Source organism: Formica exsecta, unplaced genomic scaffold (genome assembly GCF_003651465.1).
Source record: "Formica exsecta isolate Colony F162 unplaced genomic scaffold, ASM365146v1 scaffold690, whole genome shotgun sequence".
NCBI classification, from domain to species: Eukaryota; Metazoa; Arthropoda; class Insecta; order Hymenoptera; family Formicidae; genus Formica; species Formica exsecta.
Genome location: NW_021853456.1, coordinates 124,181 through 139,195, shown reverse-complemented (window position 1 = coordinate 139,195; position 15,015 = coordinate 124,181). Strand labels below are relative to the sequence as shown.

At 48.7% G+C, this 15,015-nt stretch overlaps 1 protein-coding gene across 6 annotated transcripts in view; it reads right to left on the bottom strand.

Annotated features, from left to right (window-relative positions):
- LOC115243135 (dachshund homolog 2) overlaps positions 1–15,015 on the bottom strand; it is a 198,405-nt gene that overhangs the window by 90,083 nt on the left and 93,307 nt on the right. For all 6 annotated transcript variants that reach the window (XM_029819883.1, XM_029819878.1, XM_029819879.1 and 3 more), the window contains 2 exons: positions 13,327–13,555; positions 10,555–10,617 (listed from right to left, as the gene is read on the bottom strand). In XM_029819883.1, the coding sequence (XP_029675743.1) occupies positions 10,555–10,617; positions 13,327–13,555 (292 nt within the window). The remainder of the gene's footprint in view (positions 1–10,554; positions 10,618–13,326; positions 13,556–15,015) is intronic.

The window sequence follows — 15,015 nt, the reverse complement described above, 5'->3', positions numbered from 1 at the left end:
GGGGGGGGGGGAGGGGCCCCTTCGGATCGTTTCATAAAAGTCGTCTGGCACATTTGTTCTCCTAGATTATTGCCCCGTCCGCGAGTCGGCAACGCACGGGAGAGAGAAACGCGGAATATATTATTTTATTTATTATTTCACTTTAAGGCCACATCGCGCCCGTTCTCTTCTCTCTCGCTCCGCATCTTCGAAGGATTAAGGCGGACGGGCATAAAGTACGGAAACGCCTCGTTTTGCATCACCTTGGGATCTCCGCGGATATCCGAAGCACCAGCGAGAGACGTTCCTTATGGAACCACTCTCTCCACAGGAATCGTTCATGTGCGTGTTTTAATTAAGCCAAAGTTTATCGTAAAATGCGACCGTACAAAGTTTCGATCTTCGTTTGTGTATGCGTATACGATCGGCCATAATTTTTATATTCTAACTTTTTTTTTTAATTCGAGCAAATAATTGTCCGATATGATTCAAAGAGACGGATAATTATAAATATTAAATAAAAAGAAGATGCAACGAGAGGATATATTCTGATAAGAATTCGAGAAACAATATTTTTAGAATATCGCCTGAATGATAGCAATCAACCGGAGATAAGTGGCATTCGCTTACGCTTTTTACGACGCTCATGTCATCGTGTCGCGCGCGTTATCGCATTAAGCCTGCTCGCGCGAGCTTCATTCAAATTCTTATTCCGCGAGGGAGAGACGACTCTTCGTAAAATTAAGGGAGCCGTAACACGAAATCGTTGTAACACAGTGTCTTTCTGCAAGGGTGAAGAAGAAGACTGGGAGACACGGGGGAAGGGGAGGGGGAGAGACGGCAAACGCGCTCGCAGCTGCGACATCGCGAAATTACGAGGTGGCGGGTGGGACTCGCCGTGTCGCTCCTTAGAGGAAGCGTTGACAAATGACGGAGGCAACTTTTATTATTTTAGATGTCGGCCCATCAGACGCGCGAGCGGTTACGGCCTCACGAGCGCCGCGGCGTCGACTGGATGTGTTTTACATACATTTTGTAGCAGCGGCCCCCCCGGGGCGCGCTGCGCACCCCCGTTGACAAATGGCCTTGGGGTTTTATTAGACGAACTTTTTAAGGTACTCCCCCGAGCGCGCGCGAACGTGTGGTTACACTAAATAAAGATAAGCCCCGCGCACCGTGCCGAGCACGTTTTTCCACGCTTTTCTTCGTGTTTTGTTTTCTATCGTTACGAGATCGACATATTTCATAAGCATCTGAACGAATCGGTTCGTCATTATTTATCGCGACGATAAGCAATTTTGTATGTATAGTAAAGGAATCATATTTATCTTTGAAGGGATTTCTTGAAACGGGGTTATCCGTTTCCCGCAACAAATTCAACAATCTTCTAAAATCACATTTCACGCGGCTGCGTCAAAATATCAGAATAATCCTCCGATTTCTCGCGAGAGAAGGCAAGTCGAATGCACGTTTCGCTCAGGGAGCATATTTACGCTGGCGATGACAAATGGTTTTTAGCACTCGCGGTGGGTGGATGCGAGAGAAAAAGAGAGACAGAGAAAGAGAGAGAAAGGGGGACAGAAAAGCAGAGGGCAGAAGAGAGAACTAGAGTGCTTCGCAGATGCGTCGTGACTGATGATCCCTACTTCCAGATGTACTATATACTCCCGGTACTTTTATCGGCGCTTGTTTGTTCAGCGAGCTCCGAAATACCAGTGGCAACGGCGTGCCGTCGCAGTGGATCACGCGTGGTGTTGCGATGGGAAAAAAAAAATGAAGAGAAGAAGAGGAGGAGGAGGAGACGGTGGTGGAAGCGAAAGCGAAGCGAGCGACCGCGATTACCGGCGACGGGAAGAGAGGAGAAAAAATGATAGTTGCATCAACACAGCGCGTCCAAGCGTGTATATATTTATGTGTCGCCTCGCGATGTTGGGCTTTCGTCGTACCCGATGATGGACGTCTATCACGTGAGACAACGTCCGAGGCATTTGCTTCATCATCATCATCTCGTCTCCTTCTTCTTCTCGTTCTCCGCCTCTCTTTTTCTCACTGTCGGCCTGCGTCTATTCGTCGCTACCGAACTTATTTTTCTCGAATGGATTTCTCGCGAGTATCCAAGAGAGGAAAAGATCGCTTAAATCTCGGGGCAGAAGAAGCGGCTGCGGAGAGTTTTGCGCGATTGAAAGATTTTCTTCGACTCGAGATGTGTTTACTAGAGGTAAACGTGAGAAGTCTTAGATCCACATTCAGATTGCGTGTAATCGTCTCTGTGTAAAAGCCTCGAGAAACATGAGAGAGAAAATAGAGAGCGATATTTTTTTTATTGCGATACACGAACGGTAACATTTGTCGGCGATCTCGACGGTGGCCGAGATTCGACACTGTTTGCACTGGCTCGCGCAATTTTCTAGCCCGAAGCGAGTATCATGTAAAGAGGAGAGTAAAGCACGCGGAATTATCAATTAGCGCGACGAGCGGCCACTCTGCGTACGCAGAACGCGGCTATGTAAATTGAAGAGGTTACACGGTTTTACATATTTCAACAGATTCATGCGCAGCGGGGAGAGCGGCGTGAGGAGAAGCGGAGGAGGAAAAGTACGAGGAGGAGGAGGAGGAGGAGGAGGAGGAGGAGAGGCGACGATGGAGGGCTCGGTGGCCACTCGAAAAGTGCGGGCGAAGCGTTTTGTCGAGTGTTTTATGGAAAGCTTTAGAATTGTAGATTTTCTCTCTCCCGTAACGCCCGGCTGGATTTATGACGGCCGACGTACGCGCAAACGTACGAGCGCGATGTCCCTGCTACTTGTACAGCGCGCGAAGCAACCCCGAAAATATAAAAGGATATTATTTAAATTCTCGAAAAAGTTGGCTTTTTGCGCCGGCGACGACGGTGAAAGAGAGTACTTCCTGAGAGCGTGATTGGGAATCTTTCTCGTGGAGGAAGTAGACAGCGCAGGGAAAGGTATTCCAAGTCGATCCTCTTCCGCATAATCAATGTCAAAAACATTTTAGAAGCGTTGATCAATGTGGGCTGCAAGGAACAGGGACGGCCGCGAGCAGCAGCCACACGCCAAGTTGCTATTGGATTTCAATTGGAAAACGATTATTCTTGTCGAGTGACCGTGGCTGCCACTTTCGGCTCGTTTGTCACCGAGGTAGAGAATTACGTTACTCTTTACATCGCGCTGTCACAGGCAGAAAGTACCACGCGCGAAAAAGGCGCACCCTTTCTTTTCCTATCCTTTCCCTGTTTTTTCTTTACTCTCAAAATCTTTCGCAATCTTAAAAAAAAAGATTTAGACACAATTTAATGTCGGAAATAGTAATATCGGAATATTCAAAGGAGGCTTTCTTATCAAAATAAAAAAAATGATTTATACAATTGGACTTTAATTTCACGGAGGTCCCTTTCTCGTGAGTTTACTACAGACGCCCCGAGGCAAAGGAACGGACATCTCAAAAGAACGCGATGCATCGCGCGTTTCGCGCATGCAAAGCGTCGCGCTGATCAAAGAGCGCGCGGGGTTGTCCCGAAGGAAGGGAGAACGTGGACGACGAAAGCAGAAGAATCTGATTTCGGCGACGCAATCGTCGGGAATGCAAAGCACACACGAAGCTATTTGATCTATATGCATATCGTAACAGCTCTCGCTCTCGAGCCAGGAAGCGGCGGCGTGCATGTGCATCGCGAGGGAGGAGACGGGAAACGGTGGGACGAGGGGTAGCGGGGTAGGTCTGGTTTGACCCCCGCGGGGCCAAGCGCGTATTTACGGAAGGGTCGCTGATAACACGCCGACGATTGTGTCCACACACGTCTCCACCTCCGCGTCCGGTTCTCGGGGCACACGCACACGCACGCACGCACGCACGCACGCACGTAAGGGACGCGCACACGCGCGCGAACGGAAACGCTCGCCCGCGCGGGACGGACACTGCAAATATTAGTTCATTACCAAAAGTGCCAGTGAAACCGAGGCTGCGAATGGGTAGCACCGCGGAACCGCAGGAACGTTCGTCCTCGCGTACGCCACCCGCCCGGGCTGACCGCTTCTCGGATCGCCGCCTCCGTGTTTGAAGGACGCGCTTCTTCGTTTCTTATCTACGTCAGACATCCACAATTTCTCCACGAGATTTATTCGAGAAAAGAGTATCGAGTTTCTTGTCCCTTCCCGTTATACACAAGTATCTTGAGAAAATCCGTATTCCGACCGTGTTAGAGCATCGCGCTACATAATATACGGACATGTGTGTGCGCGCGCGGCGCCAAAGGGGAACCATTTAATAACAATATATCTTGGCCGACCGCGCGATATCGCGCAAAGTATACACGACGGCAACAGCGTAAAGACAAGGATATTGCAGCGTTAAAATCGATATTTGTTCCGCTTAATTAAGACGCACGGCGTAGACGATTGTCGTAATTAAATTCCGATTATATAGGGTGCAAACCCGGGATATAAATACAAATCGCGCAAAGTGCAATGAAGCGTGAAAAGATTTGCGTTTGATATAAACGAGAAGCGGCGTAGATAAGGGCTAAATATATTTTCAACGCGAATCAAATGAATTTAAACTAAACATAAAAAAAAAACCTGTCTCTCTTAAATGTCACGACAGGCGACAGGCTAAGTTTTGAAACCTCATCTACGCGCATTCGACACAAATTACATGACGATGATCGCAAGCTCGTTAGTCCACCGATGCCGCGACACAAATAGCTCTCGCTGTCCCGCTGAGAAAATATCCGACGAAAGACGGCGGCTTAACGAGACAAGAGCGAAGAGCGAAAAAAAATATTAAGAAGGATGACAATTTCACGGTACATTAGCGTCCGGTAGGAGTATCCGAAGACATGTTTGCGAACGACGCGACTAATTATGTTTTTAATTAATCATCATTTTGTCGGGCCGCGCCGACGATGCCGACAACGACGACGACAACGAGAACGCGTTGAAGTCGCCAACGTCCCAAAGTTTGCTCGGTTTGGCTCGTTACCGGCCGATGACGTACGTTCTAATAATGCACGTTGGCACAACATGACACCTGCCCCTCTTCCCCGGATGATTCCCTTCGACCCTACATAATACCCGTCGTCGCAGTTCCTCCACCCCTTGCGTAATGCAACGCCACGCTTGCACCAAAGCCGCGATCATTCTCGTCACTTATATCCGCGTCAACGTAAATGACTGTCAAAATAAACCTTTTCCACGAAAGACTATATCGTTATATTCTACGAAGGATAATCTATTTATTATTTGTTAGTGCTTCCATTAAAATTCCTGCGTTTTCTGGCGAAATACTACGTAATATTAGCAAAGTATTTGCATGCAAAAGCAAATTGGCGTTCTTAGAACGCACTTAGAGATTGATTATCTTTTTGGACAAACAACGTCACGGCACTTCCTACGATAAATGATTCACGTTCGATCGATAAATAATTTAGCCGAGTTGATAAAATAAATGTCGCTCGGGTCAGCTTCCTGCCTTCTTCGCATTCCCCTCGGGAGCGGCGTGTCATCGTCTCTCCTTAGAAAGGCGCGACTTCGGCTTGTATTTGCTCGTCGGAAAAGTTTATAAGCCGGAAGATTTACAAGTGCATGCTTCTTTCTTTCAATTCGCGCTGCGTCTCCTTTTCTCAGAGCCTGCTCTTATAATACTTTTCATTATTCGCCCTGTATCTATTAATCGGTCCCAAGTTACTCCATTCTCTCGCTCCGCACTCTCGATTGACGATTCCTTTCGTGCTGCGTCGCAATCAATCGCGAACGCGGTATTGTGGAGCATCCCGTGGAGGGATGATCCCATTATCGTCACACGCAGAGGATGCGGGATCACACGATCGTTCGGTCACGACAGTAACAGGATGGTGATGTAACGCGATAGTTCCTACATCGTCCTTAGAGTGCGCGCCATCATCGATAGACAACCGATAATCGGTTCGAGGAAGAAGGGCTCGCCGATCGATCAAATTCGCCGAACGCGAGTTTTAACCGTACGGTTGTCGCGAATCGAGAATATTTTCGGCTGACCGTCCGCGCCGAGATTTCCGTGCGAGATCCTCCTCGGAATCACGCGAGGAAAGAAGAGATGCGCCGCGCGCAAAAAATCGCCGGGCTAATTGTCGTCTAGATTGTTGTTGGGATTAGGTCACGGGAACGTTAGCATAATCGGTAGAACGATCGAAGGTGACCAGACGTGGAATTCATAAGCGATCGGCGATGGATTTTATACCTGCCTGCTGCGCGCGAGCAGGGTTCGAACCGCTTTCGTGAAATTAGGGTGACCCTAACGCCGATCGAGCATCCTCTGTCTCTCTTTCTCGAGCGCGAAGTGCACAGAGATCACGTTTCTTTAAATATCCAAGTAATTGCCCGGACGAACGCGCGCGTATACTGGCAATTACACGTGAAAATTATGTCGGGAAATTACAGGGTGGAATCCAAAGGAGAAATAGAAGAACGGTATAGCTCCGAAGAGGAGAGACGAGAAAACGAGAGTGATAGCGTGACTAATACGCTCTTTGTCAACGCTGGGATAATCGCGCAACGATTTTCGCGTATACTTAATTTTACTCGGCAATTTGCCATCTTGCGATCTTACTCGGATCAAGTCTTTCATCTATGAATACATATTGAGACGCAAGAACGAGCTCCATCATTAGCAGACGGCATTTTAATCGCATGTACGTGCTCGAATTATATATTTTTAAACAAGAAATGATATAATTGGCGAAACAATCATCATACTAATACATGATAATAACATTAATACATCGTAATAATTAACCAATGATCAATCGCAACAATAAAACATAAATAAAAAAATCTAGCACGTATATAAGTGCCAGGAACAATCGAGATAATCTCTGATAGTGAAATTCACGTTGATATGCGCGATTAAGCGGACAAGGCGGAAAACGTCGCGTCGCGGCACATCGCGTAATTATGGGATCCTCGTTGCGGGATGCTGACAGCTCCGACCCTGGACCGGTTACCGCGTAAACAGTATTAATCACAATGCGCGTATTTGCACGCACGTCGCGTCGCTGCAGCCCTATGTGATGCTCGTAGTTACAGTAGAGTTACCTCCGTAGGTGTTTGCATCGTTCTACGTGCACGTGTGCTTGTACGCGCACTGACAGTTCGTTTGAACGCAATTAGCGTGCCGCCTATGATGGCATAAGAGAGGAACGGCTATCGCCGAGGCGAATTAAACGTTTCGTCGCGTTCGTCGCGCCGCGAAATAAACGTGAAGACAATCGTTTGACAGTTCCTGCATCCGAGTATTTTTCAGCCTACGCTTATTCGCGGTAACGTGATAAATATGAATTTTATTTTCATATAATTTACGAAAAATAGCGTATACTTCATTATTAAGTGTCTTGCTCTTGAAAGTGTCATAATTAGTTAATGCTTCGATCTTCGTAATAAATTAGAAGAATAAGATATATTTCAAAATTAACGTGCATGTCATTGCTAAATAATAAAATTTCAATTTATTTAGATATTTGTATCAAATGTTTGATAATATTAGTATACATTTCGCGCATTCTATAAAAACTGTATCTCTTTGTCTTCTTTTTAATCGAATCGATAAAACGCACATCAAATTGAAACAAATCGTACATTAAACTAAGTATTATATTAAATGATTATGATAATATTGATCGCGCGTGGTATTCTCGTGATACAACTCGACGTCAATGTCGGCAGTAATCGCGTGTGGTTATCAAAGTAGGAAGAAATGAAATATCTTACGACGCGTTCCACGTGTTCGTTTTGTATCCGTCGACACAAAACGAACACTTTTCTTTGAGGACGTGGTCTCGGCAACCACGAAATCACGACCGTAAATGTAAATGGGCGACGTCATCCCGTTAGCGAGAGGGACAACGAAAACGACGAAGAAACGAGAAGCAAAATCAAATGAGGTAAAGAGAGAGAGAGAAGAGAGAGAGAGAGAGAGAGAGAGAGAGAGAAAGTGGAAGCAGAAAGAGTCGATCGTAACGACGAGGCTCAACTTTATGAATATTATTTTCCAGCAGATGTCCTGGACGATAGGACGTCGTCGCCGTCGTCGTCGCCGTAATTAATGACATCGCGACAGTACGACGAGGAGGGTGGCTCCCAAGTCCGGGACTGGTCGAAGTGAGATGACGGACGAAAGACGGGGAGACGAAGAGATGAGGAAGGAAGGGAGGGAGGAAGGACCGGTGTGGAGATGCGGAGGCAGCGCGTAAGGGGATGCCGACGATAAGGAACTCAGCGAGAAACTGACGGCGGATGATAGTCGGACGGCGACAGACAATGCGCGCCTGAATTATGCCGGAATGACTGGGTAGTTTTAAAGCCAGGAAGCCGACATTAGCGCATTGATATCGAACATTCTGACTGCGCGAGGAACCATTAATATTACTTACTTCATAACGCGCGCGGAGCCGCCGCCGCAGTACGCCGAGGGTCGACCGGCAACTCCGCAACTCCGCCTTCATCCGCTCGTAACGACTGCTTATCCGTCAGTCATATATATCCGAAATTCACTTTTATAGCTATTACTCGTGACGAAGAGAATGATACATGCAATTACGACAAATGAAAATTGTAAAAAGTTTAAATTTAAATAAAAATTTGCAGCTACGAGCCTTTATCTTGCGTCAAACGAAAAGTTGATTATATTTTTGGATAAAAAATACTTTCTCATAAATCTTATCTCCCGTATAGAAGAACCATATAGACGAACTTACTGTGCCGTTAGATTAATGAGATTTAATTGACCAAACTGGCGGATAGACTTAAGGGGAAATCGGAGTTTTCCTCCGAGTAAATCAAATGGATTAGCGAGAACAAATCATCGAGATTAAAACACGACGGTGAAACCGGCGAGGGAGAACGAACCAGAGGCGACAGAAGGAGTAACGCGGTCTTCGGTCGTTCCGGCTGCGTTTCGTGTGCTTGTAAAATCAAAAGAGGACAAACAATTAATAAAGCCGGTGCCGTCGATTAATCAGAATTTAACTCGCAGTTAAATACTCGAGGATCGCCCTCGGCTGCGCGGCTGCTCTCGCACGTATCTCGAGGGAACGAACGAGCGCGCGGGCCACGCAGGATAAACAAAGGTTTACATCAGTGTCAGTCGCAACAAGTCCGAATTCGTCTAGGGTTCTCCGCCATGAATATTCACGGTGTGCTCGCCGGTCCGCCGCCCTTCCACAGCAAACCACCCCCGTCGCTCTCGCTGCTTCGGTCCGTTTCACGGCCCCTCATGCCCGCCCCCCTTTCCCGCCGTCGCGGCCGCCGACGCCCCCGCATCCGCTCCCCGTGGCCTCGTGCCCATTTACCACCCCCTGCGATATCCATCGAACGGCCACCAGTCAAAGGCTGAAATCACAATACGCGTTTGTCCGGTTGACGAAGTCGACGGTGGGGTCGACGGTAAAGCAAATAGAACGAGAGAGAGAAAGAGAAAGGGTGGCGTACGGTCGAAGTGGGGAAGCGCGCGCGGGGACCGCGGAGTGAGTGGTCGGCGGCGGGGCTCGACCAGTGGTCATTGCCTTTGAATTGGAAATTACGTTTCGGACGGCCAAGTGTCGATTTTCACCCCCTCATATTAACGGCTCTCTGCCGCTCGTCGCGTGGAGTCGCGAGGACCGACTCCTCCCTCTCGCATCTGTATCCTCCTACGAGCGAGGGTAAAATTAAAGATTTCGGCATGCTTGGTCCGTTCGTTTGGTGTTGACCTCGTCTCCCTCGTATCGCTTCAACTTTTCGTATCGCACGAAACGAAAGTACGAGACACTGAATTCAACGCGAAGCAGTACGATAATATAACAGAGCACGCTGTTTCGCACCCTCTCCGCCGAGGCTGACGAGGGGGGAGGAGGATGCAGGGAGGCGCTCGAAATTCCCTTCCCGAAATCAACCCTTTCGAAGCGACGGCTCTCGGCGGGCGCGAGTATTTCACAAGCGCTCGAATGATTTAATCCCCGAATGATGGACGGGCACGTCGCGACGATGATCTGCGTGCCGTGAAGTGACAAGTGGTTAGGATCACGCGGAAACCTCGGTGCGACTCGGCTCTCCGGCCACGACAGTGGCTGTGTGTTGGTATCGGATGAAACGCAGGTCGCGGTGGATGGATTTTGCGGCGGATAGGCGAGGGATGGAATGGCGTGGCGGGGGCGCAAAGAGGAAGGGGGGGGGGGGCGTTACGAGCTCTCGCACCATACAAATCATGTTGGCATTACTACGTCAGGCCTGGACTCAACTTGTCGCGCGACCGGAAACTCGATACCGTTCCCCGATAATACTGATTTATCGGGAAGTGCAGCGGCGGCCTAGGCCGCCGGCGTCATCGAGCCCGCTCCGCTGCGTTTTGTATTTTTGGCGTCGGTGATGTAGCGCGATTTTTCCGGCTAATCGAGAATTACGGGTTCACGGGTGAACGGCGTTGCGCGTATCCTCTCGCACGTCGAAACGCACGCATGTCGGAATTTCTGCGTAAAAACGCGAGCCACGATCCGGTACAATTTTTCCCTCTTTTTTTTTTTTTTCATTTTTAAATACGGTTTGGATGTCCTACCTTTCGAGATGTTTGACAATATCTTCGTAGGCAGCTCGGCAGTTTTCCCAAACCGTCCCGGACCTGTGGAGCACAAAACAAAAGGCGGTTACGACAAAAAATAGAAAAGAAAGCCCGAGCCTCGGCCTCGGAATATCGCAAATCAAAAGGGAAACGAAAGGAGAAACGTGTCAAGATTCGCGTCGTGGAAAAAATTGCATAATCGCGAGGCATCTGCGAGAGAGGACACGCTTGATTAAGAGTCCTCGTTTCGTCTCATCTCTCGGCAGCGGCGCGATTCGACCGTTGCCGAACGCACCGAGAATGAGGAGCCTTTGATGTCGCTGATTAAAAAAGAGATGTCAGCGCGGGAGGAGCGGAGTTAATTTGTACCTAAAATCGCGCGCGTGCGGAGGAAAAAAAAAGATGTAACGAGAGAAGATGGAGGAGCGGATATAAATTAATCAAAGAGGAGAGGAAGGGGAGGGATCGAATCTTCGTTTGCGCGATTTAAGAACGAAACGGAAATTAGATGGCATCGAGATCGTATGTCCCGAAAAAAATATTCTCCCAAGTATATCTCTCCCGAGAGATGTTCCGGAATCTAATGTCAATATGCCTGACACGATTTCCACGGTTCTCGTTGGCGTATTTGCACAGCGGAAAATGAACGATGTTGATGTCGTTGGGGGAAGGAAAGTGAGGAGTTACAGATAGACGTAAAAGCCGTACGTGTCGTTCGTGGAAACTGGTCGAAGAGGTCACGTGGGGTGATGAAAGGTAGTCGGAGGGAAGAAGGAGATATACGTCGAGTTAAGGGATGACGATAGAGACGAGACAGAGAGACAGAGAGAGAGAGAGAGAGAGAGAGAGAGAGAGAGACGGGCAGGGTGGACGAAAGGGACGCGGTGACGGTGGTGGCGTCGGTGTCCCAGGATGGGGTTGCGTTGAATTAATCATATTCCGGTGTTTGTCGTAGCGCCCCCAGACGTAATCCGTCTTACCTCCCGATCTCTCTCTCGCTCGCTCGCTCGCTCGCTCCTCCGCCGCGATAGATTTGCATTTTAATTAAAAGCAAAGCGCTGAAATCATAATGCGAAACGTGCGGCGCCGCCTTCGCCGTGTCATTATACACGCGCGCGCGCGCGTGTGTGCGTGTCCGCGTGACGTACACTCACGCGCCTCGCTACACTCGCTCTCACGCTGCGTCGTCAAGAAAGATTGAGACGCGTTAAAAATCCCGAGCGTCGGTTCTGCATTAAATAATCTTGCCCAGCGCACGTCGTCATGTTTGCATTCAAAATGCGCACCAGATATCTAGCCAGGATGCGACGGTGAAAAGTATTCTCGCGTTCTCTCTTCTTCTTTGTTTTTGTCATCTTTTTATTCTCGATCGTTGTCTATCTTGCGAGAATTCATTTTTCGATGTTCGACGCAGAATCGAGTTGAACGCCCTCGAAAGGAAGAAACGATCGGATCTCTCTCTGTCCGCTGTTAAGTCCCGATTTTCCGAGCGCGCGCCGCCTAAAGCGAACTCTCAGGCAAAGAGGGTAATGGTTGGCGGAACGGGGCTAATTACACGGAGCGGATGTAATCGAAAATTAAGGCGAGTCTCCGTATCCTCCAAAGCTCTGGCTGGCTACAGAAGCGTTTCGCGGCGAGCGGGAATGTACCGAGAGCATCTATTAGAAACGCGTTAACAAATGCCGGGATTAGTCCCGTGTCTACCCCCTCGAGCAAGGACGAGGATGCTGCTCCTTTGGTTTCCTTCTCTCTCTCTCTCTCTCTCTTGCCTCTCTCTGGTTCTTTGCGGCTCTCTATACGCTCTACGAAACCGAATAAGCCGCGATATTCGTCTTGGGACCATGTGTAAGGCGGCGAGGAGATTTGCCGCCCCAAGAAGGCATCTTCAAAGGTGGTTCTAACGCCGCGCGAGGATAAACTTAAATGGTCGTAGGACTTCAAGGTCGATCCGAGTCATGAATAATATCACGAAGCGCATCCTTGAGACAATACAAGGTTCGCCACGTTCCCGTAGTATATAAGATTAAATTATTGTTTCTAATATTTTTCAGCACAAAATATTATTATGATAATTACAAACAAAATTACTTTATGTAGAATTAAAATTCTGTAATCGCATAAAAGAACTCGTTTGATTTTAAATATTCAGTACAAAAAAGGAGATTAATCGTCAATGGTGTGCAACACAGTGAAATGTAATCCAAGCCGAGTAAATGATGCGCGTCTAAGAAAGCAAAGTCGAAGGAAGACGCGAAGACAAAAAAAGGAGGGATAACGAGGAAAGGTGCAAGAAGGGGGAAGAGATCAAGCGGTGTCGAAACCCCTCGGATTTCCACGGCTTCGCCGTCTCTTCAAATCCTCTTAAAGTCGTATTCCTTTGGCCTCGCCGTCCAAAGAGCGCCGGTGATAAACTCCAAACGGATAAATCCAATTTTCGAATGAGCCACCGATCTCGCGTGAGAAGCGCGAAAAGAGCGAAAGCGGAAGCACACACACAATCTCGAAATTTTAATTTTCCGACAATTATTCTGAACTTCTCTTCCATCTTTCGTCGATACACTTGGCGTGTATATCTTCGCGCTTGCATTACCATTCTATCCGGCGCGTGACTTGTCCCCGGTCGGCTCGTAAAGCACGGGGAGGAAATTAATGAAAATGTTACCCGCTGCGAGAACGCGCAGCTTCCGGAATATCGTCGCTCGCAAGAGCGCTTGCTTGCGGCCTGACACAGCGAGATGAACAGCGAGAAAGGAAGGGAGAGAAACTCACCTCGCTAGGGCTTCCATATTGGTCATATTCGGGTTGACCTTGAGACCTTGCTCGGCACGAGCCTGCGCCTGCGCCTGCAGGTGATGCGGCAGACTGGCCGGTGACAGGATGGCGGTGTGTCCCGCACCTGGGTGTCCGCCGAGCTGCATGAATTGCATGTGGCTCAGGTGCGTGGGTGGGTGATTGTATCCGTTCGCCAGAAGCGGTGACTTCTCCATCCTCGGTACGTCTGCAAATAAAATATACACGCGTGCTGTAGTGAGATCTCATATGTAGTTACCATATGATATGTAAACAAAGCGGAATATATTATGATTATTCACTCCGGGTTTTCCGCGAAGAAATTGCATAAATTCAATTATCGATCTTCCTCCGCCTCTCGGTTCCAGTAATGGCCCGGGGTAAGGGAGAGGGCGAGAAAAAGAGAAGGGAAGCGAGAGGAAGATCCGTGAGACGAGAGAAGGAAGGATTGACTGCGAAGGAGAACCGTGATGGTACGAGCGTGTATCCAGATTTCATCGGAATCGGGTGAGACGTGTAGCTCCCGGCGAGTCAAGGATAAAGAGCGCTTTTGCGGGCTTGATGGATCGCTGGCCGCTTAACCAAATATCAATCACAACATGCGGCAGCGCGTAGCCTCTGCATATAATCTACGCGTTGATTCGCGCGTTCGCCAGCTAGGTCCGTATGTTTGCGCGACGCCTTAGCAAGCCACCGTGATGGATTCGCGAACGAATTCGTGGGACCTCCGGATAGATTACAGATCTGGGATTTCATCGCCTAGCTATATCGATAATTTTTTCTCTCTCTCTCACTTTCTCGTCATATCGGGCTTATTGCCATATATTCGATATCGGATATGCGACAGCGCGCCTGTATTATTCTTCGCGGTTCGCCGCCACCCCGAATACTCGATTTTTCAAGACAGGCGCGACCAAGTCTCTCCCTTCCGCCCTTTCTCTGTCTCTCTCCCTTTCGGTAGTCGACAACGCAACGCGATAATGTATGCGCAGTCACGTTTTTTTGATCGATGCCACGTACCTTCGACGCGTGTCTCTCGTTGCGGGGGAAACGCGAGAGAAAGAACGTGTCACGTCGCTATTTGTTATGCCAACATATCGATATATTTTTCTTCCTTGAATATATTTCGATATCGATATACGATCTTATACATTGGGATGAAATTCACTTCCGCGTTTAAATCGTACATCACGCTCGGATTATACGCCCGCAGCAGCCTTCCCTCTGCACATATGCGTTCGAAACTTGTCGAGGCCATTCCTTCTCGTTCTCGGGCGAGGATGAAATCTCGAATTCTTTCTTAAGTGGTCTCGCTTAAGTTCGACGGTCCTGGGATGCTCGCGGCATCCCGCCGCGATTTATTGCGTCTTTCTCGGAACCGTCATCCGCGCGCCGTCCTATGAAATATTAGATAAACGATGTCATTCGGCCAACAGCCAACCTGGACGCGCCCTTTCGGGGCCCAGGCCGTGCGCGAGAGAGAAGTAAAATAAGGAGACGGAGAGAAATGGGAAGGGGTATGGAATGAGTAGTGCCTATTCATTACAAATTATCTAAATGGCAGTGATTTCGGCGGACCGGCTGGCCGTTTGACGAGTAAGTGGCGGGTTCGCCGGTCCCAGTGACTGTCATTCCGCGCCGGCCCCGGGCCAATTGGCAGCCGACGAC